This window comes from Rana temporaria, chromosome 4 (genome assembly GCF_905171775.1).
Source record: "Rana temporaria chromosome 4, aRanTem1.1, whole genome shotgun sequence".
NCBI lineage: Eukaryota > Metazoa > Chordata > Amphibia > Anura > Ranidae > Rana > Rana temporaria.
In genome coordinates, this window is record NC_053492.1 from 19,688,892 (window position 1) to 19,716,007 (window position 27,116).

The following is a 27,116-nucleotide window of genomic DNA, read 5'->3' on the forward strand; positions in this document are numbered from 1 at the left end:
TAGTGGTCAGCGTAAACCCCTTTTACATTAGTGGTCAGCGTAAACCCCTTTTGCATTAGTGGTCAGCGTAAACCCCCATTACATTAGTGGTCAGCGTAAACCCCTATTACATTAGTGATCAGTGTAAACCCCTATTACATTAGTGGTCAGCGTAAACCCCTATTACATTAGTGGTCAGCGTAAACCCCTATTACATTAGTGGTCAGTGTAAACCCCTATTACATTAGTGGTCAGTGTAAACCCCTAAATGCAGAAGTATAACCTTTTAATATCCCCTAAAGGGGTTAAAAAACACTTACAAGATGGTGGATGAAACAGACATGTAGCAGGTAAGTGCGTCCAGAAGATGTTCCAGTGGCAGGGCAGTCCCAGTCTGTGATGGTAAAGCTTCTAGGGAAGTCCACAAGATAACAGCCAACTTGTGCTGTGAATGTTCAGGGGACACAATAGTGCTGGAGCTTGGGGATGATGTCAGAGGAAGCGAGACAAAAACCAGCATGGAACACAAACAGGAAGTGGACAGGAAGTGTGTCATAGTGGTCAGTGTAAATCCCTATTACATTAGTGGTCAGCGTAAACCCCTATTACATTAGTGGTCAGTGTAAACCCCTATTACATTGGTGGCCAGTGTTGAAACTCCTCTTTATTTTGGAATTCGGTAAAAAAAAAATCAGCATTGTCATTGATCGATTGAGAGTGAAAATGCATGGAGGGGGGAGGGCCCAAGATTTTTTTTGGCCAGGGTCCAATCAATATTAAAGACAGCCCTGCATGTATGGGGTAGCTACCAGGCCCTGAAAAAGGGGGAGGTCGTTCCTCTGAAACACGATAGCTGCATCCAATGTTCTTAATCAATATTTAGAATTATTTATCAAGTGAGATGTATGTTTGTATGAGGCGTTCCTGACCACACATGCAGGACCTGGCTGTTCCATCTGGAAGGGGTGGCTGGAAGACAAGTTAAATATTATGTATTGTACAATTTTTTTAAACCTGATATTATCAAAAATGATTTTGGTACCAGAACTTTTGGAAACTGAAAATACAGTGACGTTATTTTATTGTTTCATTTTAGCTCCAGCTAACCATCCAGAATGTATTCCGCCATGGCTGAAGCTTACCCGGCCTCCCCAGTGAGTTCAGACCGGCCCCTGCCCCCGGTGACCCGACCTCATGCGGTCTCGGAGGTGACTCCGGCAAGGAAAATAACCTTCTTCAGGAGTGGGGACCCCCAGTTCAGCGGAGTAAAAATGGCCATCAATCGGCGTAGCTTCAAGAGTTTTAGTGCCCTTATGGATGACCTCTCAAACCGAGTCCCTTTGCCCTTCGGAGTTCGGACGATTACTACTCCTCGAGGAACTCATAATATAAACAGGCTGGACCAGCTTCAAGATGGAGGAAGCTACGTATGCTCTGATAAAAAATATGTGCAACCCATCGCTGGGCGCAAAGTGGGCGCTCACAAAAGCAGCCGCCCGGTGAGCGCCCGAAAACAGGGTCAGCAGGATGAGCCGGAGGAGGAGTTCTCGGCGGCTCACTTTCAACAGGTGCCCAAGCTGAGGAAGAAGGTCGTTCTAGTGAAGAATGGAGATCCAACTGTTAGGCGATCCATCCTTCTAAACCGTCGGAATGCACGCAACTTTAAGACGTTCCTTGAGGACGCTTCGGATCTTTTGCAGTTTACTGTTCGCAGACTCTACACCGTGGATGGAAGGAGAGTAAGTCAGGCAATAATGCACAATGGGGAGAATATGCGTACATAAAATTAGCGATTGGTCTACCTTGAAAACCACTTTGGTAAAAAATGACCTGGGAAGATGGACAGTATGACAGAAGTCACTTTGGGTGGGGGGTATGTGCAACCAGGCCCGTCGCTACGGGACAGGCAAAACAAACAATTGCTTGGGGCCCCGAGCTGGCCTGGGGCACCCAACTTCCCCTTCCCAGGCTGTAGCGTGGCCGAGCTCCTCTTCCTTCCTCCTGGAGTCCTGTCAGTCCGGCCGGGTACCGCGCGTGGTACAGGAGATTTAGTTTCCTGTTCCCGGCCGGTCTGACAGGAAGTGCACACTAAGGGCCAGATCCACGTAGCGCGGCGCTTCTTTATGTCCAGCGTAGTGTATCTCAGATACACTACACCGCCGTAACTTACAGCGTATTTCCCGTATCTACAAAGAATTTGCGCCGTAAGTTACGGCGGCGTAGTGTAACTGTGTCGGCGTAAGGGCGCGCAATTCAAATGGATGAGATGGGGGCGTGTTTTATGTTAATACGTCTTGACCCAACGTAAATGATGTTTTTTCTGAATGGCGCATGCGCCGTCCGTGGGGGTATCCCAGTGCGCATGCTCCAAATTAACCCGCAACAAGCCAATGCTTGCGACGTGAACGTCATTCTACGCAAAGCCCTATTCGCGAACGTTTTATGCAAACGACGGAAAATTCGACGCTGGCCCGACGTCCATACTTAACATTGGCTACGCCTCATATACCAGGGGTAACGTTACGCCGAAAAAAGCCTTACGGAAACGACGTAAAAAAATGCGCCGGCTGGACGTACGTTTGTGGATTCGCGTATCTAGCTAATTTGCATACTCGACGCGGAAATCGACGGAAGCACCACCTAGCGGCCAGTGTAAATATGCACCTTAGATCTGACAGCGTAATAAGACGTACGCCAGTCGGATCTAGCCCAGCTTCAGGCGTATCTTGTTTTGTGGATACAAAACAAAGATACGCCGGATCAACCTAGCAGTTAGGCTGCGTATCAATAGATACGCCAGCGTAACTGCTTCGTGGATCTGGCCCTAAGTGCTTACTTCCTTTCAGTCCGGCCGGGAACACAGGAAACTGAATCTCCTGTACCGCGCGGTACCCGGCCTGGCCCGGGCACTATCTGATAGGGGACCCATAATGATAGAACACCTGACTGACAGGAGGAAGAGGAGCTCGGCCAGGCTACAGCGGCTGCCTACAGGGAAGAAGGGGAGGTGAGAATAGAAAAACATAGGAACTAGGGAGGGGGAGGAGTAAGAACATCGGTGTAAAAAATTAGTGAAGCGCTAACGTAGGCTTTGCGTGTAGGGGGGGGGGGGGGGTGGGTGGGTAGGTTTCTCAGTAGGCTAGGAGACTTATTTTTTTGTTGGTTAAAAGCCCAGCCAATAGAAAACAAAATCAAATAAAAAAAGAAGGATGGTTGCCTTGTAGCAGGACAAACTTATGAAAGTAGAGTAGAGTTTTCACAGCTGCTATCCAGGGATTACTAGACAGCTGTATCATTAGAGGGAGAGCAAAAAACACCATACAAAAGTAATTTGAGAGGGATCATATAAGGAACGGGAAAGGTCTTTTTAACCAGTTTTGGCCACTGGACAGATATCCATTCTCATGCACATTGCTGGATCGAGATTGGAGTCAGGTAAGGATGGGGGGGGCTGCATGCAGGTTTTTTACTTTAACCACTTAAGGACCCCTTCACGCCGATATACATCGGCAGAATGGCACAGCTGGGCACAAGCACGTACCTGCACGTGTCTCTTTGAGGCCCAGCCGTGGGGTTGCGACCCGGTCCGAAGCTCCGTGACCACGCCCCCTGGACCCGATCGCCGCCGGTGTCCTGTGATCGGTCACCGGAGCTGAAGAACGGGTAGAGGTGAGTGTAAACACACCTTCCACGTTCTTCACTGTGGCTTGTCAGTGATCGTCTGTTCCCTGATATAGTGAAAGACGATCACTGACATCACACGTCCAGCCCCACCCCCCCTACAGTTAGAAACACATGAGGTCACACATAACCCCTACAGTGCCCCCTAGTGGTTAAGTCCTAAACTGCAATTGTCATTTTCACAGTAATCAGTGCATTTTTATAGCACTTTTCGCTGTGAAAATGACAATGGTCCCAAAAAGGTGTCAAAATTGTCCGATGTGTCCACCATAATGTCGCAGTCACGAAAAAAATCGCTGATTGCCGCCATTAGTAGTAAAAAAAAAAGTATTAATAAAAATGCCATAAAACTATCCCCTATTTTGTAAACGCTATAGATTTTGCGCAAACCAATCGATAAACGCTAATTGCGATTTTTTTCCAAAAATAGGTAGAATACGTATCGGCCTAAACTAAGGAAAAAAAATAGTTTTTTTATATCTTTTTTGGGGATATTTATTGAAGCAAAATGTAAAAAATATTTTTTTTTCAAAATTGTTGCTCTATTTTTGTTTATAGCGCAAAAAATAAAAACCGCAGAGGTGATCAAATACCACCAAAAGAAATCTCTATTTGTGGGGAAAAAAGGACACCAATTTTGTTTGGGAGCCACGTCGCGCGACCGCGCAATTGTCAGTTAAAGCGACGCAGTGCCGAATCGCAAAAAGGGGCCTGGTCCTTTACCTACATTATGGTCCGGGTCTTAAGTGATTAATGCATAAAATACATACATTAAGTTGAAATAACTTCTGCCTTTAGAACCACTTTAAATCCACCTGACAAGGAAAATAAACGTTTATTTTTTATTTTTTTAATACAATTATTATTTATTTTTTTAAGTGTATTCAATTATTGTTTACACTAAACAGTTCTACCAAAAAAGCAAAACAATAAAAAAAAAAGCTTTTCTTTGATTTGTACATAACTATGCCATGCTTTGTACAGGATTTTTTTTTTTTAGTGTCAATGAAATTGATACTTTTTATGTACAGTAGCACTTTTTTTTGTAAATTAACACCAATCAAATAAGATTTTTTTTTATCTTTCTTTCTTTCCTTTTCCGCTTACTATTTTTCTGTTTTTTTTTTTTCTTCTTCTATTTTTCTACTATAATTTACACTTTTTTTGCATTTATTCATTTTGCTTGTTCATTCTTTTAAGCGTTGCATTTAAAAAAAAAAAGAAAAAAAAAAAGCTTTTCTTTGATTTGTACATAACTATGCCATGTTTTTTACAAGAATAATAATTTAGTGTCAATTAAATTGATACTTTTTATGTACAGAGGCACTTTTTTTTAAATTAACACTAATCAAATAAGATTTTTTTTTTTTTAATCTTTCTCTCTTTCCTTATCCACATATTATTTTCCTGTTTTTTTTTTTCCTACTTACATCTACACTTTTTTGCATTTATTCATTTTGCTTGTTCATTCTTTTTCATTTACACATTTTATGCATTTATTCATTTTGCTTGTTCATTCTTTTTAGTATTGCATTTAAAAAAAAAAAGAAAAAAAGCTTTTCTTTGATTTGTACATAACTATGCCCTGCTGTGTACAAGAGTAATCATTTTAGTGTCAATTAAATACTTTTTATGTACAGTAGCACTTTTTTTTTAATTAACACTAATCAAATAAGATTTTTTTTATCATTATTTCTTTCCTTCTCCACTTTTTATTTTCCTGTTTGTTTTCTTCTATTTTTCTACTTTCATTTTTTTTTTTTTTTGCATTTATTCATTTTGCGTGTTCATTCTTTTTAGTGTTGCATTTAAAAAAAAAAAAGCTTTTCTTTGAATTGTACATAACTATGCCATGCTTTGTACAAGAAAAAATATTTTAGAATCGATTAAACTGATACTTTGGGGGTTATTTACTAAAGCTAGAGCGTGCAAAATTTGGTGCACTTGTGCATAGAAACCAATCAGCTTCCAGGTTTTATTGCCAAAGCCTAATTGAACCAGCTGAAGTTAGAAGCTGATTGGCTACCATGCAGTGCTCCAGTTTTAGTAAATCTCCCCCTTTGTATATACAGTAGCACTTTTTTTTAAAATTAACACTAATCAAATAAGATTTTTTTTATCATTATTTCCTTTCTTCTCCACTTAGTATTTTCCTGTTTTTTTTTTTTCTTTTATTTTTCTACTTTCATTTACAATTTTTTTGCATTTATTCATTTTGCTTGTTCATTCTTTTTAGTATTGCATTAAAAAAAGAAAAAAAAAAGCTTTTCTTTGAATTGTTACCTAAATATGCCCTGCTTTGTACAAAAATAATAATTTTTAGTGTAAATTAAATTGATACTTTTTTATGTACAGTAGCACTTTTTTTTTAATTAACACTAATCAAATAAGAAAATTGTCTTTTTTTTAATTAACACTAATCAAATAAGAAAATATATGTTTTTTTAATTAACACTAATCAAATAAGAAAATATTTTTTTTAATTAATACTAATCAAATAATACAATTTTATTTATTTTTTAATTAACACTAATCAAATAAGAAACATGTATTTATTTTTTAATTAACACTAATCAAATAAGACATTTTTTTTTTTTGCTTTATTGTCTATGGATTGCATTAAAAATAAAATCATTTTTGGAAGACTATATCCAAAAATAAAATGATAAATCTATTACTCTGTTAGCTTACGCAATGACAAAGTAATTTTGCTGAATATACAGGCTCAGAGCAGAAATGTAATGGGGTGGGGTGGGGGAGGGGACACACAGGTGTGAGACACTTATATATATATATATATATATCGTCTGATATGCAGGCAAGTCTAGTTTGATTGTACCCGTGCCTGCCACTCTGCTACTACCGTATTTATTCCAGAACCAAGTCCCAGCATGCACTGCAGTCATGTGAGCCCTGATCCTGCTGCATTGAAGCCCAGGGAGTACAGCTGCACCAACAGATTACATTTAATTAACTTTTAATCAGGCTTTGTTCTATCAGGGTTTGGCCTAGTGGACGTTAGCTGCCGCTGAATTATTTTTATTCGTAGAGCGACTTGTCAGTGTGCGGGGCTCTGCTTGACCTTGTCCCTGGATAGTGCAAAATAGTAATAAAAAAATAATAATTATAGTAATAATAATAATAATAATAATAGGTCATTTAAACTAATAATTATAATAATAATAATAATATTAATAATAATAATAATAATAATAAAAAAAATACAATTATTATTACTATTATTACACCGTGTGGGACTCTGCTTGACCTTGTCCCTGGGTACTGCAAAATAGTAATAAAAAAATAATAATTATTGTAATAATAATAATAATAATAGGTATTTTAAACTAATCATTTTATTATTATTATTATTATTATTATTATTATTACTGTTATTACACTGTGTGGGACTCCTTGTCCCTGATTACAGCTAGTGCCTATGTTATAAGTCAGTACCATTGCCTGACTACAGCCTGTGCCGCATCCAGAACCAGTGCCTGATAACAGTCAGTAACAGTGCCTGATTATAGTCAGTACCAGTGCCAGCCAGTACCAGTGCCTGATTACAGTTAGTAGCCAGTGCCTGACTACAGCCTGTGCCGCAATCAGTACCAGTGCCTGATTACAGTCAGTAACAGTGTCTGACTACCGTCAGTGCCAGTGCCAACCAACCATTACCAGTGCCTGATTACAGTCAGTAACAGTGCCTGATTATAGTCAGTACCAGTGCCTGATTACAATCAGTACCAGTGCCTGACTACAGCCTGTGCCGCAACCAGTGCCAGTGCCTGATTACAGTCAGTAACAGTGCCTGACTACCATCAGTGCCAGTGCCAACCAACCATTACCAGTGTCTGATTACAGTCAGTAACAGTGCCTGATTATAGTCAGTACCAGTGCCTGATTATAGTTAGTACCAGTGCCAGCCAGTACCAGTGCCTGATTATAGCCAGTACCAGTACCAGCCAGTACCAGTGCCAGATTTCTAGTGTAGTACCTTATTATAGCTGGTACCAGTTAGCACCTTCCTCATTGCTTGGCTGGAGGGCATCCAGCATCATCTTAGCCCTTTCCTTCTCAGCCATCCTAGGAACACCCCAGTGGCGGGCACTCCAGTAGGAGCGCAGCCCGCCTATCCATGCGTCTGCCCCCCTGATCTTCATGCAGGGCGCCGGACACATGGATTCCAATCAAGGTTATTATTTCTTTTTATTAATATTATTATTATTATTATTATTTAAGCATGTGATATAGCCTGAGGCTCTAATCGGCTACAAGAAAGGATGGACTCGGAGGCGCACTCCTCCTGGCAAATCAGGAAGCGGGTCTTGAGACCGACGCCCGTGCCATAGATGGGGTTAGTGCTCTGCTGCTGAGCGACCGACTGGGGGGGGGGGGGGGGTTACAGGGGACCCCGACTGACTATATATGTGGGAAAGGAGGAATCATTCAAGGCAACATTCGCACGGGTTTAAAGTGATTGTATTGGTTGTGTTCTCCCTCCAGATTGAGAACATACAAGGCGTTCTGCAGTCATCCAGCATCCTGATCTGTGCCGGCAGAGAGCCCTTTAAACCCATCCAGTCAGAAAATGTGCGCAAAAGCGTCACCGAAAAGCTGCCGGGTCTCCGATCTCATCACAACTACAACCACAACAGCGAGATCCGCGACAACAAGAAAAATGGTGAGTCCCGCAGAGACAGGGCGACGTCTAATTTCCAGCTAATCGGGGAAACTACCAATTCACCAAGAGTCGCGGTTCAGTTCTAGGTGGAGTCTAGGGGGCAGATCCACAAAAGGATTACGCCGGCGTATCTATTGATACGCCGGCGTAATTTTTTAATTCCCGCGTCGTATCTTTGTTTTGTATCTACAAAACAAGATACGACGGCATTTGGGCTCGATCCGACAGGCGTACGTCTTAGTACGCCGTCGAATCTTAGATGCAATATTTCGGTGGCCGCTAGGTGGCGTTTCCGTCGATTTCCGCGTAGAGTATGTAAATTAGCTATTTACGGCGATCCACGAACGTCCGGCCGGCGCATTTTTTTACGTTGTTTTCGTTCGGCTTTTTCCGGCGTATAGTTAAAGGTGCTGTTATGAGGCGTACTCAATGTTAAGTATGGCCGTCGTTCCCGCGTACAATTTTGAAATTTTTACGTAGTTTGCGTAAGTCGTTGGCGAATAGGGATTTGCGTAGAATGACGTCACCGTCGGAAGCATTGGCTTTTTCCGGGTTCATTTCGAGCATGAGCACTGGGATACCCCCACGGACGGCGCATGCGCAGTTAAAAAAAAAACGTTGTTTACGTTGGGTCACGACGTATTAACATAAAACACGCCCCCATTACATCCATTTGAATTCCGCGCCCTTACGCCGCCAAAGTTACACTACGCCGCAAATTCTTTGTGGATTCGAAAAAAAAAAATAAGTTGCGGCGGCGTAGTGTATCTTAGATACGCTGCACCCAGCATATTAATGCGCCCAGGTACGTGGATCTACCCCTAGGTTCCTAGGAACTTGGCACAGGAAGGGCGGGAAACTCTCATGATGGGCACAGCAGGTAAGAAAAGAAATGGCTGCACATCCAGGGATTCCAATTGCCATTTATTGTTCAAAGTGATAACACCAAAGACACCAACACGAGGTCACGTAGATGCGCTATACACGTACATCTTGTGCTTAATCGTTAATGATTAAGCACAAGATGTACGTGTGAACTGCGTCTACGTGACCTCGTGTTGGTGTCTTTGGTGTTATCACTATGAACAATAAATGGCAATTGGAGTTTCTGGATGTGCAGCCATTTCTTTTCTTACAAGTTTCCCACGGTTATCATACACCTAGAGCAACGCCTCTTTTCCTTTGTATATGGGCACAGCAGGTGTACAGAAGTGGAAACTCAGCACAGGGATGGTGGGAACCCCTCATGATTGGCACAGCAGGTGTGCAGACCAAGGAGCTCAGCACAGGGATGGTGGGTATCTCCTGATCATGATCATAAAAGATGTACAGACCCAGAAGTTCAACACAGAAATGGTGGGAACCCGGGTAATGGTCACAGCAGATGTAGAGACCCGGGAACTCAGCACAGGAAGGGTGGGAACCCCTCATAATCGGCACAGCAGGTCTACAGACCCAGGAACTCAGCACAGGGATGGAGGGCACTTTTTAAAATGGGCATAGCAGGTGTACAGACCTGGAAACTCAGCAAAGGGATGGGGGAAACCCCTTGTAAAGGGCACGGCAGGTGTAGAGACCCAGGAATTCAACTCAGGTATGGTGGGAACCCCTCATAATAGGCCCAGTAGATCTACAAACCCGGGAACTCAGCACAGGGATGGTGGTAACCCCTCATACAGAGCCCAGGAGATCTACAGACACAGGAACTCAGCACACGGATGGTGGGCACTTTTTATAATGGGCACAGCAGGTGTACAGACCCAGGAACAAAGCACATGGATGGTGAGAACCCCTCATAATAGGCCCAGCAGGTCTACATACCCAGGAACTCAGCACAAGGATGGTGGAAACCTCTCATAATGGGTAGTGTGCAGTCCCAGCAACTCATTCCAGGGATGGTGAGAACCCCTCATAATAGGCCCAGTAGGTCTACAGACCCATGAACTCAGCACAGGGACTGTGGTAACCCTTCATACTGAGCCCAGGAGATCTACAGACCCAGGATGTCAGCACAGGAATGGTGGGAACCCCTCATAATAGGCCCAGTAGGTCTACAGACCCATGAACTCAGCACAGGGACTGTGGTAACCCTTCATACTGAGCCCAGGAGATCTACAGACCCAGGAACTCAGCACAGGGATAGTGGAAACCCCTCATAATGGGCGCAGTAGGTCTACAGACCCATGAACTCAGCACAGGGACTGTGGTAACCCTTCATACTGAGCCCAGGAGATCTACAGACCCAGGAAGTCAGCACAGGGATGGTGGGAACCCCTCATAATAGGCCCAGTAGGTCTACAGACCCATGAACTCAGCACAGGGACTGCGGTAACCCTTCATACTGAGCCCAGGAGATCTACAGACCCAGGAACTCAGCACAGGGATGGTGGGAACCCCTCATAATGGGCGCAGCAGGTGCAGAGACCCAGGAGCATTCCCCTCTGGTGTAACTCATTTCCAACATCCTGCATTTCAATGTCATGCTTGTATGTAAAGCTGCGTACACCACAAGGGATGGGGACTGAGGTGGGTTTCCCCCAACCAGTAGGACAATGGAGAAGCCAGACAATTTTTTTCACAAGACTAGTAGATGACATGTAATGTTACCCATCATTATTTATTCAGGTTTGAATTTAATTTACAAATCACCAGACACATTCACGTCCCTATAATCCCCGATATGTAAACTCTTATATAATCGGCTCAGTTCATAAACATGGCAGAGAGTCATTATCACCGACACCCGTCTGCATGGGTCTCCTTTCATCGTCTATGGTTTATATTAGAAGTCCCGTGCCATCAAAGTGCTCATCTTCTGTCTCATCGTTCCCAATAAAACGTATCACTGCGACGGCAGCGGCAGATGTTTTCGGCTTGGGGGCTCAGCCGTGGATTTACATGCAGGAACATCTACACGGGAGTTCCATCCCGGACTGCTGATGTCTTGATCCTTTAGCATCTCCGGCTAATCCGGGGTTCCCAGGCTGTGTTTGATGTGGGGCAGGAGCCGGCTTGTACGGAAGAACTTCAAAGGTTTTCAGGTCCAGAGAAGAGGACGGGACCGTCGTGAGAACCTTGTAACTCCAGGAAGGACACGAGGATCCTCAATCCCCATAATACCTGTAACGTAAACTGACTTCTCCGCACCTCGCCTTCCACAGATCCTCACCTTTCTTCCTGATGGTACAGGGACACAGTCTTATTATCTTTAGTTTTCAGTGGCGGCTGGTGCTCAAAATTTTTTGAGGGGTGCAAACAAACTGAAAAAGAAAAACCCATCAATTGCAGCCACTGTGCCCATCAAACGCAGCCACTGTGCCCATCAAACGCAGCCACTGTGCCCATCAAACGCAGCCACTGTGCCCATTAAACACAGCCACTATGCCCATCAAATGCAGCCACTGTGCCATCAAACGCAGCTACTGTGCCCATCAAATGCAGCCACTGTGCCCATTAAACACAGCCACTATGCCCATCAAAGGCAGCCACTGTGCCCATCAAACGCAGCCACTGTGCCCATCAAACGCAGCCACTATGCCCATCAAATGCAGCCACTGTTCCTTTAAACGCAGCCACTGTGACCATCAAACGCAGCCACTGTGCCCATCAAAGGCAGCCACTGTGCCCATCAAAGGCAGCCACTGTGCCCATCAAACGCAGCCACTGTGCCCATCGAACGCAGCCACTGTGCCCATCAAACGCAGTCACTGTGCCCATCAAACACAGCCACTGTGCCCATCAAACGCAGCCACTGTGCCCATCAAACGCAGCCACTATGTCCATCAAATGCAGCCACTGTGCCATCAAACGCAGCCACTGTGCCCATCAAGCGCAGCCACTGTGCCCATCAAACGCAGCCACTGTGCCCATCAAATGCAGCCACTGTGCCATCAAACGCAGCTACTGTGCCCATCAAATGCAGCCACTGTGCCCATTAAACACAGCCACTATGCCCATCAAAGGCAGCCACTGTGCCCATCAAACGCAGCCACTGTGCCCATCAAACGCAGCCACTATGCCCATCAAATGCAGCCACTGTTCCTTTAAACGCAGCCACTGTGACCATCAAACGCAGCCACTGTGCCCATCAAAGGCAGCCACTGTGCCCATCAAACGCAGCCACTGTGCCCATCGAACGCAGCCACTGTGCCCATCAAACGCAGTCACTGTGCCCATCAAACACAGCCACTGTGCCCATCAAACGCAGCCACTGTGCCCATCAAACGCAGCCACTATGCCCATCAAATGCAGCCACTGTGCCATCAAACGCAGCCACTGTGCCCATCAAACGCAGCCACTGTGCCCATCAAACGCAGCCACTTTGCCCATCAAATGCAGCCACTGTGCCATCAAGCGCAGCTACTGTACCCATCAATTGCTGACACTGTGCCCATCAATTGCTGACACTGTGCCCATCAATTGCCACTGCTGTGCCCATCATTTTGCTGCCAATGTGCTCATCAATTGCCGCTACTGTGCCCATCAATTGCTTGTAATGTGCTCATCAATTGCCGCTACTGTGCCCATGCACACCCTAATGACCCTGTGCAGCACAGATCCTCCCTACTACCCTGGCTCCCCACTCCTTCCCTCTGCAGCACTTCTGGCGTCCCTCCTCTCCTCTCCTCTCCTGCCAGCTGCAGAGATGTTTTAGGATGAGTGAGGGAAGGGGCCGGTAAATATGTATTTATCAGCCCCTTCCCTTTCTGAATGAACATGGTGAGTGATGTGAGTAGTATGTGTTTGAGCTTTGGGGTGCACACCCTAATGCAATAGGCTGCACACACCTATGAGTGTGCCCATCAATTGCCGCTACTGTGCCCATCTAATACTGCCAGCGTGAACCCCCCCATAGCCCGGTAACTACCTTGTCTAGGTGGGGCAGCGGGTCACGGCGGCGATGTCCTCCACGCTACCGATGCCGATGAACGGGTGCCATTGCAAACAGTGGGCTGCAACTCGTCATGTCTAAAATCGCATGACAAGTCGCACAAGTGTGAATGGGCCCTTAATGTGCATTTTTCCATCCTGCCAGAAATCCAGATGGATTGCAACTTCATAGAGAGAAAAAACGTGTACGTTCTTACTGGTGAAAACCAAAAATAAATAAATAAAATAAATACCCAAAATATAGAAAAATCCAGTAAATGTACATTCATTCTGTGCAAAGTGGGCAAAAATGAATGTTTTGCAGGCTATTTTCTTTTCTGAATGAATGTTTTTTTTATTCGGGGCAAGAAGTGAAATACCACATTATGACCACTAGAGGGAAGGGAGGAGCATAGGAAATATGTGTACACATTATGACCACTAGAGGGAAGGGAGGAGCATAGGAAATATGTGTACACATTATGACCACTAGAGGGAAGGGAGGAGCATAGGAAATATGTGTACACATTATGACCACTAGAGGGGAGGGAGGAGCATAGGAAATAGGTCTACACAATATGACCACTAGAGGGAAGGGAGGAGCATAGTAAATATGTGTACACATTATGACCACTAGAGGGAAGGGAGGAGCATAGGAAATATGTGTACACATTATGACCACTAGAGGGAAGGGAGGAGCATAGGAAATATGTGTACACATTATGACCACTAGAGGGAAGGGAGGAGCATAGGAAATATGTGTACACATTATGACCACTACAGGTAGTGGAGGAGCATAGGAAATATTTGTACACATTGGCCCGGATTCACAGACAGCGGCGCACATTTATGCCGCTGTAGCGTATCTCCTGTACGCTACGCCGATGCAGCGCAGAGAGGCAAGCACTGCATTCAGGAAGCCAGTGCTCCCAAAGCTGCGTCGGAGTGGCGTATATTTCGAAGGCGCAGGCCAGCGTAGGTGGAAGTGGGATTGCCCCATGCAAAGCTATGCAAATGAGGCGTGACCCCATGCAAATGATGGTTTGAGAGCCAGACAAGTACGTTGAACGAACTGCGCATGCGTCGTGTCGTGGACGCATCACCGTGTGCATGCTCATAACCACATCGGAACAACTGCCTAAGATACGCCGGATCACTGCCTACGCCATGAACGTAATCTGCGCCCATCCAGACACACGTCCAACGTAAACTACGTAAAAACCGCAGGCTTCTGTTCCCTGATGCAGACCTATACATGTCTGCTGCTGAGTTACACCTCCTTTATGGGGCTTAACTTTACGCTGGACGTACAACTTACGCGCACCTCTTGTAGCCTGCGTCGGGCGGGCGCAGGTTCGTGAATCGCCGTATTTTCCTCATTTGCATATTTGAATGGCTAATCAATGGCAGCGCCACCATGCGGCCGGCGTAAATGTGCGCCCACCCTACGTCGGTGTAGGCAAGTTACGTCGGCGGGATTAAGCCTGTTTTTAGGCGTATCTTAGTTTGTGGGTACGGCGCACAGATACAACGGCGCATATTTGCACTTACGCGGCGTATCTGGAGATACGTCGGCGCAAGTGCTTTGTGAATCCGGGCCATTATGACCACTAGAGGGAAGGAAGGAGCATAGTAAATATGTCTACACATTATGACCACTAGAGGGAAGGGAGGAGCATAGGAAATATGTGTACACATTATGACCACTAGAGGGAAGGGAGGAGCATAGGAAATATGTGTACACATTATGACCACTAGAGGGAAGGGAGGAGCATAGGAAATATGTGTACACATTATGACCACTAGAGGGAAGGGAGGAGCATAGGAAATATGTGTACACATTATGACCACTAGAGGGAAGGGAGGAGCATAGGAAATATGTGTACACATTATGACCACTAGAGGGAAGGGAGGAGCATAGGAAATATGTGTACACATTATGACCACTAGAGGGAAGGGAGGAGCATAGGAAATTTGTGTACACATTATGACCACTAGAGGGAAGGGAGGAGCATAGTAAATATGTGTACACATTATGACCACTAGAGGGAAGGGAGGAGCATAGGAAATTTGTGTACACAATATGACCACTAGAGGGAAGGGAGGAGCATAGTAAATATGTGTACACATTATGACCACTAGAGGGAAGGGAGGAGCATAATAAATATGTGTACACATTATGACCACTAGAGGGAAGGGAGGAGCATAATAAATATGTGTACACATTATGACCACTAGAGGGAAGCCACTGTTAGTTTTCCTTTTAGAGGCCTGTTAGGGCTCTTTAACACTTGTGGCCAGGGGTGGCAGGAAAAGGCAATTGAGCCATGGCCTAACCACCCCCCTAATCGCTCCTCTTAACCTAAGACAGTGGCCAGATGGGGTTGTACATATGCCATGGGTGCAATGCTTTACTTTGCCGCAAGGTCAAAATTAAATAGCCTTTCACATTCGATGGGCAGGTACAGCGGCTGGCTTTTCAGTCTTTTAATGGTTAAAAAGAGGGGGAGCAAGGGCTGCCACTAATATAAAATGACCCCTCATTGAGTAAGTCTTGGCGGAAAAAAAAAATGTAGTACAAAGTTGCGTCAAAAGTCGCACCAAAGTAGTGCAGACACCTTTTCAACATCACTGCGACTTTAATTCGTACCGATGCCGATGAACGGGTGCCATTGCAAACAGCGGGCTGCAACTCGTCATGTCCAAAATCGCATGACAAGTCGCACAAGTGTGAATGGGCACTTAATGTGCATTTTTCCCTCCTGCCAGAAATCCAGATGGATTGCAACTTCATAGAGAGAAAAAACGTGTACGTTCTTACTGGTGAAAACCAAAAATTAAATAACCAATTAAATAAATTTAAAATTAAAAATACTCAAAATATAGAAAAATCCAGTAAATGTACATTCATTCTGTGCAAAGTGGGCAAAAATGAATGTTTTGCAGGCTATTTTCTTTTCTGAATGAATGTTTTTTTTATTCGGGGCAAGTAGGGAAATACTACATTATGACCACTAGAGGGAAGGGAGGAGCATAGGAAATATGTGTACACATTATGACCACTAGAGGGAAGGGAGGAGCATAGGAAATATGTGTACACATTATGACCACTAGAGAGAAGGGAGGAGCATAATAAATATGTCTACACATTATGACCACTAGAGGGAAGGGAGGAGCATAGGAAATATGTCTACACATTATGACCACTAGAGGGAAGGGAGGAGCATAGGAAATATATGTGTTCACATTATGACCACTAGAGAGAAGGGAGGAGCATAGGAAAGATGTGTACACATTATGACCACTAGAGGGAAGGGAGGAGCATAGGAAATATGTCTACACATTATGACCACTACAGGTTGCATGTTTTGAGTTAGAGTGGAGGTCTAGGGCTAGAATTATTGCTCTCGCTCTAATGATAATGGCGATACCTCACAGGTGTGGTTTGAACACCATTTTCATATGCTGGCGTTGCTCGCCTATGCGTTCGCCTCTGCGTGTGAGGTCGTCGGACGGGACGCGTTAAAACATTTTTTTTTTTTCTTTTACTTTATTTTATTGATTTAAAAAAAAAAAATTGAGTCAATTTTATTACCATTACAAGGAATGTAAACATCCCTTGTAATACAAAAAAGCATGACAGGTCCTCTTAAATATGAGATCTGGGCTCAAAAAGACCTCAGATCTCATATTTGTAATAAAATGCAATAAAAAATGAATTTATTTTTTTTGTCATTTGAAAAAATGACAACAAAAAAATGGCCCTTTAAGACGTATTGGCGGAAGTGACGTTTTGACGTCGCTTCTGCCCTTCTATGGTATGGAGACGGGTGGGGGTCATCTTGCCCTCACTCATATCCATACCTAACAGGAAACAGGACCCGATCGCCTCCGCCGATACCGACGGCTCCGGTAAGAGGCGGAGGGCGGGAGGGGGCGAATCCGCCACAGAGACCACCATTATTGTAAACAGGACCGCCCACTGAAAATATGGACACCCCCGGTTGTGGCAGCAGCTGCTGCCGTTACTGAGATATCAATCTTTAAAGTGCCGACATATATATACCGCGGGTGGTCGTGAAGTGGTTAATGTCCCAAGTGAAAGAGCCCCTTCATTCCTTCAATCCAAACCACACATATAAGACCCTGGATAACGACTAAAAGAAAATGCTGGTTGTACGCTGAGTCTGATTAGTGCAGATCAGACTGGGGTTCTCGGTCACTCTGTGCCCCTAATAGACACAGAGGGCTAGATTCAGGTAGGGGCACGCAATCTAACGGCGGCGCAGCGTATCGTATTTACGCTACGCCGCCGCAACTTACAGGAGCAAGTGCAGTATTCACAAAGCCCTTGCTCCGTAAGTTGCGGCGGGGTAGCGTAAATGGGGCCGGCGTAAGCGCGCGTAATTCAAATGTGTAAGGGGGCGTGCTTTATGTTAATGTGTGTTGACCTGACGTGATTGACGTTTTGTACGAACGCCGCATACGCCGTCCGTGTACATATCCCAGTGTGCATTGCTCCAAATGACGTCGCAAGGACGTCATTGGTTTCGACTTGAACGTAAATTAAGTCCAGCCCTATTCGCGAACGACTTACGCAAACGACGTAAAAAATTAAAAAATCGAAGCGGGAACGACGTCCATACTTAACATTGAGTGCGCCTCATAGAAGCAGGCACAACGTTACGCGGAAAAAGCCTTACGCAAACGACGTAAAAAAACGAACGCCGGGCGCGCGTACGTTTGTGAATCGGCGTAACTAGGTAATTTGCATACTCTATGCCGAAAAACAACGGAAGCGCCACCTAGCGGCCAGCGTGAGAATGCACCCTAAGATAAGACGGCGTAAGAGAATTACGCTAGTCGGATCTTAGGCTAATGTCGGCGTATCTTGCTTTCTGAATACAGAAAGTAGATACGCCGGCGCAGCTTTGAATTTACGCGGCGTATCTATGGATACGCCGGCGTAATTCTTTGCTGAATCTAGCCCAGAGTCACTTACACATAGAAGGGGCTGGAGGAGTTGGACAATGAGTTTTCAGAGATTTCTAAGGTAACTTGGGTTCCACAAGCCCCCCGCCCAAAATGAATCCCGTCACAATGACAACGACATGGGTATTTCTGACCGATGAGGTTTTTGAAAAAATTGTTACTGAGACAAACCAGTACAAAGAGCAAAAATTTGCTACTACACATCGGAAGTTTCCAAGAAGCAGAAAGTGGGAACCAGCGACCAAATTTCTGGGCCTATTAATACTTCAGGGAGTGGTGGGGAATCCCTTGTAGAAGTGGTATTGGACAACAAATAATTTACTTGCCGCTCCATTCTTTGGCACGGTCATGTCAGAGAACATATTTTGCCTGATCATGAAATATTTACATTTAGAAAACAACAAAGAATTTGATAAAAGTACTCATCCTGCACCAAAACGAAAGAAAAGTACATTACTGTGGGGGGGATAATGTGAAAGGGGGGAAGAGTAAGCCACTGTGGGAGTGGGGGGTCACATGACACTACTGTGGGAGGTGATATTAAAGGGGTTGTAAAGGTTCGTTCCCTATAAGATAGTGCATTGTTGGTTCACTAACCTTTTCCTTTGTTTTCCCTTCTAAATGTTTTTTTCTTTGTCTGAATTTATCACTTCCTGTTCCTCCTCAGTAAGCTTGCCCCCATCATCCGAGCCATTCTGGCTGGGGGTTAGTCAGCGTGCTCGCCCCCTGCCTTGGGACTACATCCCTGCGGGGAGATGCTGTGAACACAACCTCTCGCCGCAGGGATATAGTACCAAGGGAGGAGGCGAGCACGCTGACTAACCCCCAGCCAGAACGGCTCGGATGATGGGGGCAAGCTTACTGAGTAGGAACAGGTAGTGAGAAATTCAGACAAAGAAAAAAAACATTTAGAAGGGAAATCGAAGGAAAAGGTAAGTGAACCAACAATGCACTAGCTTGAAGGAACCTATTTAGAAAATTAAAAACAAACCTTTACAACCCCTTTAAGTGAGGTGAAGAAGGGGGCAGAGGATACTACTGTGGGGGGGGCGGGAGTAGAGTACATTACTGTGGGGGGGAGTGATGTGAAGGGGCAGAGGATACTACTGTGACAGACTATGGGCCAGATCTACGTACCTCCACGCTTCTTTACGTCCGGCGTAGTGTATCTCAGATGCACTATGCCGCCGTAACTTACAGCGTATTTTCCGTATCCTGAAAGAATTTGCGCTGTAAGTTACAGCAGCGTTGTGTAACTGTGTCGGCGTAAGGGCGCGCAATTCAAATGGATGAGATGGGGGCGTATTTTATGTTAATACGTCTTGACCGTAAATTAAGTTTTTTTTTTACGGGGGGTATCCCAGTGCGCATGCTCCAAATTAATCCGCAACAAGCCAATGCTTTCGACGTGAACGTAATTCTACGCAAAGCCCTATTTGCGAACGACTTATGCAAACGACGTAAAATTTTCAAAATTCGACGCGGGAACGACGTCCATACTTAACATTGAGTACGCCTCATATAGCAGGGGTAACTTTACGCCGGAAAAAGCCTTACGGAAATGATGTAAAAAAAATGCGCCGGCCGGACGTACGTTTGTGGATTCGCGTATCTAGCTAATTTGCATACTCGACGCGGAAATCGACGAAAGCGCCACCTAGCAGCCAGCGTAAATATGCACCTTAGATCCGACGGCGTACTAAGACGTACGCCAGTCGGATCTAGCCCAGCTTCAGGCGTATCTTGTTTTGTGGATACAAAACAAAGATACGCCGGAGCAACCTAGCAGTTACGCGGCGTATCAATAGATACGCCAGAGTAACTGCTTCGTGGATCTGGCCCTATGTGTTCTTCATGCTGTCTTTTTACTGGGGACAGTTTTTTTTTTTTATAACATTTTTAACTGTTTTTAGGAGTCAATTCAACTTGAACATGTTATCTTCTTGGTATCTTCTTTTTTTGTCTTTGCATGGTGACCCCTGCCGTAGCCAACTTTGGACTTAAAGCCAAGAAAAGTGTGATTCACCCGCGTTCTGCATCAAGCAACAAGACCAGGTTCTCCCTATCATCTGAAAAATCTGATCCAAATGAACTAAACATGTCGCCAGCAAACAGTGGCTTTGCATCGTATTCCAACTCATGTCCGCATGAAAAATCAGAGGACACGGGCCACTCGCTGCTCAATGACGACATTGAAAAAAAGGTTCATGTGAACAAAGATGGCAGCCTTTCGGTGGAGATGAAGGTGCGTTTTCGTTTACTCAACGAGGAGACCCTTCAATGGTCCACACAAATAAAAAAGTCCAGCACATCCGGCAAGGGCAAATGTGAAGAGGTTTGTTTATATGATGAAAAGGGTAAAAAAGAGATGAACCACGAAACCTTTTCTGAGACAGATGAGTCTTTTTATCCATGTGATGGCGACTCATACAGCTCAAAGCTTAACGATGCGGAATTAGACATGTACTGTGCCCACTGTGGAATGCAGTGTGAAGATTATGACATCTGGAAGAACCCCATGCATGCCAACCCTCAAGAGGACTATACAAAGAGGGCAACTTGGCAAACTCAGTCACCTGCTTCAAGCACTTCCTCACATCGCAAATTAGTGTCCAACCAAAAAGCATCTATGGGCAGCCTCCATACCATGTCTTCTGAAGAGTACACAAAACATGTTGTCCACAAATCCTCTTGCTATTCTGAAACTAGAGAAAATGGAGAAACAACCATTAGGTACTCAAGAGTTAGCCAGTGCACAAGTCGTAGTAGTCAGTCAACTGCTGCATCAAATGTGGACGCCTCCTCAGATACAGCCAGGCAGAAGACGGGGGATAGCCAAAAGTCACGTTCCAGCCATAGGAGTCCAATGTCTTTGCAGAACCAGGAGTCACAGAATTCTGAAGGACACCTAAAAACTGAAGATGGAAGCTTGGCAGACTGCGGTGAACCACCTCCCACACCTTGTTCTGATGGTGAAAACTGTAGTCAAAGAGTTGAATTGGTTTCACAGTCATTGCACTCTAGAACAAGTAAGAGAAGACTACTCAAACGAGACAGCACTAATTCCAAGAGCTTTGGGTCAAATATCAGTTACACTGAAAATGAAGAAAGAGATCAAACTAGCGCTAAAGCAATACCTATGAATATGCTAAGTGTTTCCACTGAAAGAAGAGTGTGCGAAGACGATAGTGAAAGTACAGAACAACCAGTGACCACAAATGAACTGGAAGATCAAGAAAACAGAGCTAGTGACTGCGATAAGTGTTCCTCAAGAGCAAGCTCTCATTCCAGATCTTCAGCAGGAAGAAGAGAGAAAAACAAAAGTTGTAGCCAAAATGGTGGTGAAGGTTCCTGCAGTTCTCCTCGCTTGTCTTCCATTTCAAAGCAACATAGTGAAAAAATATTGGACCTTGGGCAAAGTTTAGAAAATTGTGAGGCCATTGCAAATGATAACAGGTCTACCTCTTCTAAATCAAATAGAAAATCCCTTGCAGAAAGTCGGGGACAGAGCTTTCAGTCTAACCGGTCGCACCAAACAATGTCACCTATAGCAGACTCACCTTTACCACAAGAGGAAGTAGACAATCAAACCACAATTCAAGAGGACAGTTGCAATGAATCTTTAAAATCCCACTGCACAGGCAAATCTGAAGAATGCACAGCAGCCACCGCAGATGGTCAGGAAAGACTTCCAGTATCACGGTCATCAAGTAAATCTCAATCCTTCAGTTCGAAATACAACAATGTAAGCTGTCCGGAAAATGAAAAAAATTATAGCGTTAGTTCAAGAGTGTCATCGGCATCTGAGAAAAAAGGCAAACTGGCTGGGTCCTCTGAAATATGCGATCGCAGTTCTTCAAGAGACAGTGCCAGAGCCATGTCCCAAAATAGTAAAGATGATGAAAAGCTAAATGATCAGAATGAAAATGCTGAAACATGTAGTGGGATATCAGCTTTAGAGACTCCCTGCATTCACAGTCCTTCACCTCCAAAAGATAAACCAGTCAAAAGACATCTGCGATCTTCTCACTATAAATATTCCAGTAATAGCATGAACAATGACCCATTGAGAAACGTTAATGGAGAAATGGTCGACAGCTCACGATCGTCAACATCTGCATCAAAGGGATTGTTGGTGTCTAAGATCAGCATTGAGACCTGCAAACTGCTAAAAAATTCTCCTAATAATAATAGTACAGAGGAAATTCATAATAACAAAAAACGTAAAAACAGCTCTAGTTCCTCAAAGAGAAAACTCAAAGTAGAATCATTAGATCAAGAAAATATCGTTAGTAGTGAACTTACACCATCTGCACTACCCAACGTTTCTCCAGAAGAAGTCGTAAATGAATGGCTTAAAAAGATTCCCTCGGAGACAATGGCTGTTGAGTATGAAGTCGAAGAATGCCAAAAAAAGGTCATTATGGATATCAAAACTGAAGGACCAAAACTGGATGCCGATAAAGAGGACAATGGTGAACCGAATGATGTCTCCATAACAGATGAACAAAATGATGACCAAGTTGGCAAGCAGATGACTGAGGTGTGTTGTACTGATAATGCCAATCCAACAGCAGTTGAAAATTTGTCAGATAAGGAAGAAATTGACGCGTCCAATTTGTCAAATAACTCAAAAACAAATAATGCGAAAGATGAGGCAGGGACAAAAGACTGCACTTGCGATAAAAGGTCACTACCAAACAACATACATAATTCTGTGCAAATAATGAAGGCACTGCTTAATCCATTACAGGAATCAAAACTTGACCGGTCAAACAGTTTACCAGAAGTATCACAAACCATGGGAAGGAAGCTTAGTAACTCTGCACAGGTCCTGATCTCATGTCTTGCTGGTCTACAGCTTTTAAATGATGGTCCAACAGATCCCACAAAAAACTCAAACGACTCAAAGTGTATTGAACTTCTACATATTTTTCAGGCACTATGGGCAGAAGGTCCAACCAATAAAAATATAACTGATCTTAAGTCTGCGAAGCACTATTCCAGAGAAGATGAGTTGACTCCAGTTTCGTCCTCTGGAGTGGATATCAACAGCGGGTTTGATGGATCAGATGGTAGTATAACTGGCGGAGGTGATGGTACTGCAACTGAAAAATCAATAGTTAAGGAAGTGGAATGTGATAGTAAAAACATACAACGTTGCGATGAAGAACCAACCTCTTCAGGAGACCAGGATACAGGAAGTGGTCAAACAGCCACAACAGAAACTGCCGATGCTGGTTTTGATGAGACTAAATCTTATGTCATGGATGAAAATATGAATGAAAAAAAGATAGACAGCAACTCTGATGGAGATGTAAAAGACTCTATGAAAGGACATGAAATCACTAATTCAGAAGCTGTAGAGGACCATGCCACAAGTAATAATGACACCATGAATATCCTTAGCCACAATGAAAACGAGGCAAGAACCCAGGAGTCGTACTCACAGGAAGCAAATGACATCAAGTCTAGCAGTCAGACCACTATCATATCTACATCTGATTCAAATGAGAAAAACAATCCAGCAACAAATGACCAAACATTTGACGCTGACCCAGTTTGGGTGCTGAAGCTACTAAAAAAAATTGAGAAGGAGTTTATGACTCATTATGTGGATGCAATGCATGAATTCAAGGTCAGGTGGAATTTAGAAAACAACGACAATCTCGAGGAGATGATTGCAGAACTTAAGAATGAGGTAAGCCAAAGAATCCAGAGGAGTATTTCAAATGAGCTTAAGAAAATGAAGAGTCGATCGGGAATGAGGATGCCAAGGCCACCTGACTATGGTCTGAAGCGCAAGTCTTCTTTGCAAGCAGAGGAAAGACGAAGACGCTTGCAGGCAATGCAGAGAAGGTCCATGCATGGTTATGCAGGTGGCGATAACATGGAAGGTGGAACTAATGATTCATGTGAGACTGATGAAGAAGACCTAACTTTCAGTGCTTCATTTGCAGATGACAGCAGTGGACAAGCGAACGATGAGTTCTGCCCATGTGAAAAATGCATAAAACAGAAAAAGTTAGCAAAATTAGCAAAACCAAGGCCTCCAGTTGCCGATGCTCCCATCGTGAGAGCATTTGACCTTCAGCAGATATTGAAGATAAAGAGGGAAAACAATGAGACAAAAAATACTGGACAACAAGCATGTGACAATGACGTAAAGGCAGCAACTGGAAAGGATTGTCCTGAAGGCCAAAATGAAGACGATGCCATTGACGCTGTCTCTCTATCTTCTAAAGCTGATGATGAAATGATAACAACAAAATCAGACGTCATAGAACAAGATGGTGAATATAATAATGAGACTGATAGCCAGCAAGATAAAATAGCTGTAGAAGAAGATGAAATATGTGAAGAAAACGACCTTCAAGATGAACCTACACGAGAAGAAGAAATGGAAAACGAATGCACCAATATAGAAAACAATTTAGAAAACGAGGACTCTAATGTTGAAAACAAGTCCGAAAACGAAGACTTCAATGTAGAAAACAAGTCCGAAAATGAAGACTCCAATGTAGAAAACAAGTCCGAAAACGAATGCTCTAATGTAGAAAACAAGTCCGAAAACGAAGACTCCAATGTAGAAATCAATTTAGAAAACGAGGACTCCAATGTAGAAAACAAGTCCGAAAACGAAGACTCCAATGTAGAAATCAATTTAGAAAATGAATGCTCCAATGTAGAAAACAATTTAGAAAACAAAGACTCCAATGTAGAAAACTATTTAGAAAACGAGGACTCCAATGTAGAAAACAAGTCCGAAAACGAAGACTCCAATGTAGAAAACAAGTCCAAAAACGAAGACTCCAATGTAGAAAACAAGTCCACTGATGACTTGGATGGCGAAGTAGAAAATGCCATATCTGATGAACTTAACTCTGGAGGTGCCCAAGTGAATGGGATGAGCTCCGATTGCCCAGTGGATGAGGATAACACAGCAGTAGTGTGCGAAGATGAACAGCCAAACCAGCTAGAGGATGTCCACCAAGATCAAGAATTACCATCTGAACACAAGGAAACAAAAGAGACTTCTGATTCTGATGATGAACAACCCATGAAGGATGAGGCTGTTTTAATAGATGAGTGTTGTCAAAATGGTGCTTGCCATGAAAAAATTGACACAACAAACCCTGTCATCAAAACTGAGGAAAACTCAGAAGATGAAGACACGGAAGCTGTTGAATCCCATGGTTTGTACTTCCAGAGATCTTGTTTAGGTAATGGTTCTCTCATAACACAGAATGGCTCTGTGGAAGATCTAGAAGAATGTAAAGAGACAAACAATACCTTAGGGGAAGCATCACCAAATGGACAATCAAACAGTTCTGGTAGTAAACATTCCCAGATGTACCCTGACAGTTCCTCTGAGGAGGAGGATGGAGACTCCCCGCGAGAAAGCCCCGCTATGGGTAAAAATAAAAGTGAAAGTATTGGGCGGGTATCAAACCACAAAGGAAGCTTTGATGATTGTGACAGTAAATCCAAGAAGGCTTTGGAAGATGATATTATTGATCAAGATGACCTGGACTTTTAGTTAAACTGACTTTTAGACCCGTACATAAACCTCTAAAAAGCAAAGCTCAACAAATCCAACTGGTAAAACTGATATTTGCATTGCAGTTTATTTGCCTAGTTGTTTTCAATCATCCTTTAGCCTTCTGGTAGCAAAGGTTCAAATTTGCAGCAGCTATTTTCTTGTTTTTAAAAGCTTGTGTTTGGCACTGTAAATTGGTCAGAGGAGGCTCTAGGCTTTGTGAAGCCTTAGGCAAAACTTAGGCCGCGTACACACGGTCGTTCCAAACCAATGAGAATGGTCCGATGGGCCATTTCCATCGCTTCACAGCTGAAGTGGCCTGATGGTCTGATGTGCGTACACACCATCGTTCCAAAAACCGATCGGGTCAGAACGTGGTGACGTCAAACACACGACGTGCTAAATAAAAAAGAAGTTCAATGCTTCCAAGCATGCGTCGACTTGATTCTGAGCATGCGCGGGGGGTTGAACCGATGCTTTCTGTACTAACCATCGGTTTGGACCGACCGGGCAGCGGTCCATCGGTTCGATTTTAAAGCATGTTTTAATATTTTGGACCGAAGGACAATAGACTGATGGGCTATACACACGGTCAGTTTGGACCGATGAAACTGAACCTCGGTCCATTCTCATTGGTTTTGTCCGACCGTGTGTACGCGGCCTTAGACATGAGGCCCCACTCACACCCATAATGGGGAAAAAAATTCAAGCAAGAAAAATGGCTGCAGAAAATGCACGGATCTAGCACAAAGGTGATCAGCACCTCCTCACCCATCAGACATATTTAGCCAATGCAAGAGGGGGGGGGGAGAGGGGGAGGTGGTAAAGAGAGAAGGGAGATAGAGAGATTCAATGGCGCCGACATTAGTATTGATCACAGGCAAATTAGGCGGCCAGTAGGCCCCTGTGAATGTGAGGTGTTAGGCGACCACCTAATTAAAGGGCCGCCTCTGAAATTGGTATTTCGAAAGTGCTGCTAGGCTCCAATGAGAAAAACAGGGGGTCTCACAAAGGTTCGAATGCAGGTGGAGGGTCCATGACCACTTATAGTGCTGTCCAGTAGTTTTCCACCTTGTAGCATCAACTACACGAATGCACAGAACTCTTCTAAGTTGCTTTAGATGTCATTTGAAAATGAAATGTACCATGTGATCATTGTTTCTATATGTCATGATTTTTTTTTTAAATTCTTGCTTTAAACTTCCAAAAGGTTGTGAAGTACATTATGAAACAATCCTTAAAGGAAAAGTCCATCCAAAACTGGTATTTACATTTTTGGTCAGCAGTGGATTGAATCACTGATAAGGGTTGATTTACTAAAGGCACTTTGCAAGTTCAGTTGTAGGGATGAGCTTCGAGTTCGAGTCAAAC

The 27,116-nt window shown here is 44.0% G+C and overlaps 1 protein-coding gene across 1 annotated transcript; it reads left to right on the forward strand.

Annotated features, from left to right (window-relative positions):
- The first annotated feature begins 1,079 nt into the window (after positions 1–1,079).
- On the forward strand, positions 1,080–26,000 carry RP1L1 (RP1 like 1). The gene is made up of 3 exons (XM_040348092.1): positions 1,080–1,718; positions 8,167–8,344; positions 20,194–26,000. The coding sequence occupies exons 1-3, from the start codon at positions 1,095–1,097 to the stop codon at positions 25,743–25,745; spliced, it is 6,354 nt and encodes a 2,117-aa protein (XP_040204026.1). The 5' UTR covers positions 1,080–1,094; the 3' UTR covers positions 25,746–26,000.
- Positions 26,001–27,116: the final 1,116 nt, after the last annotated feature.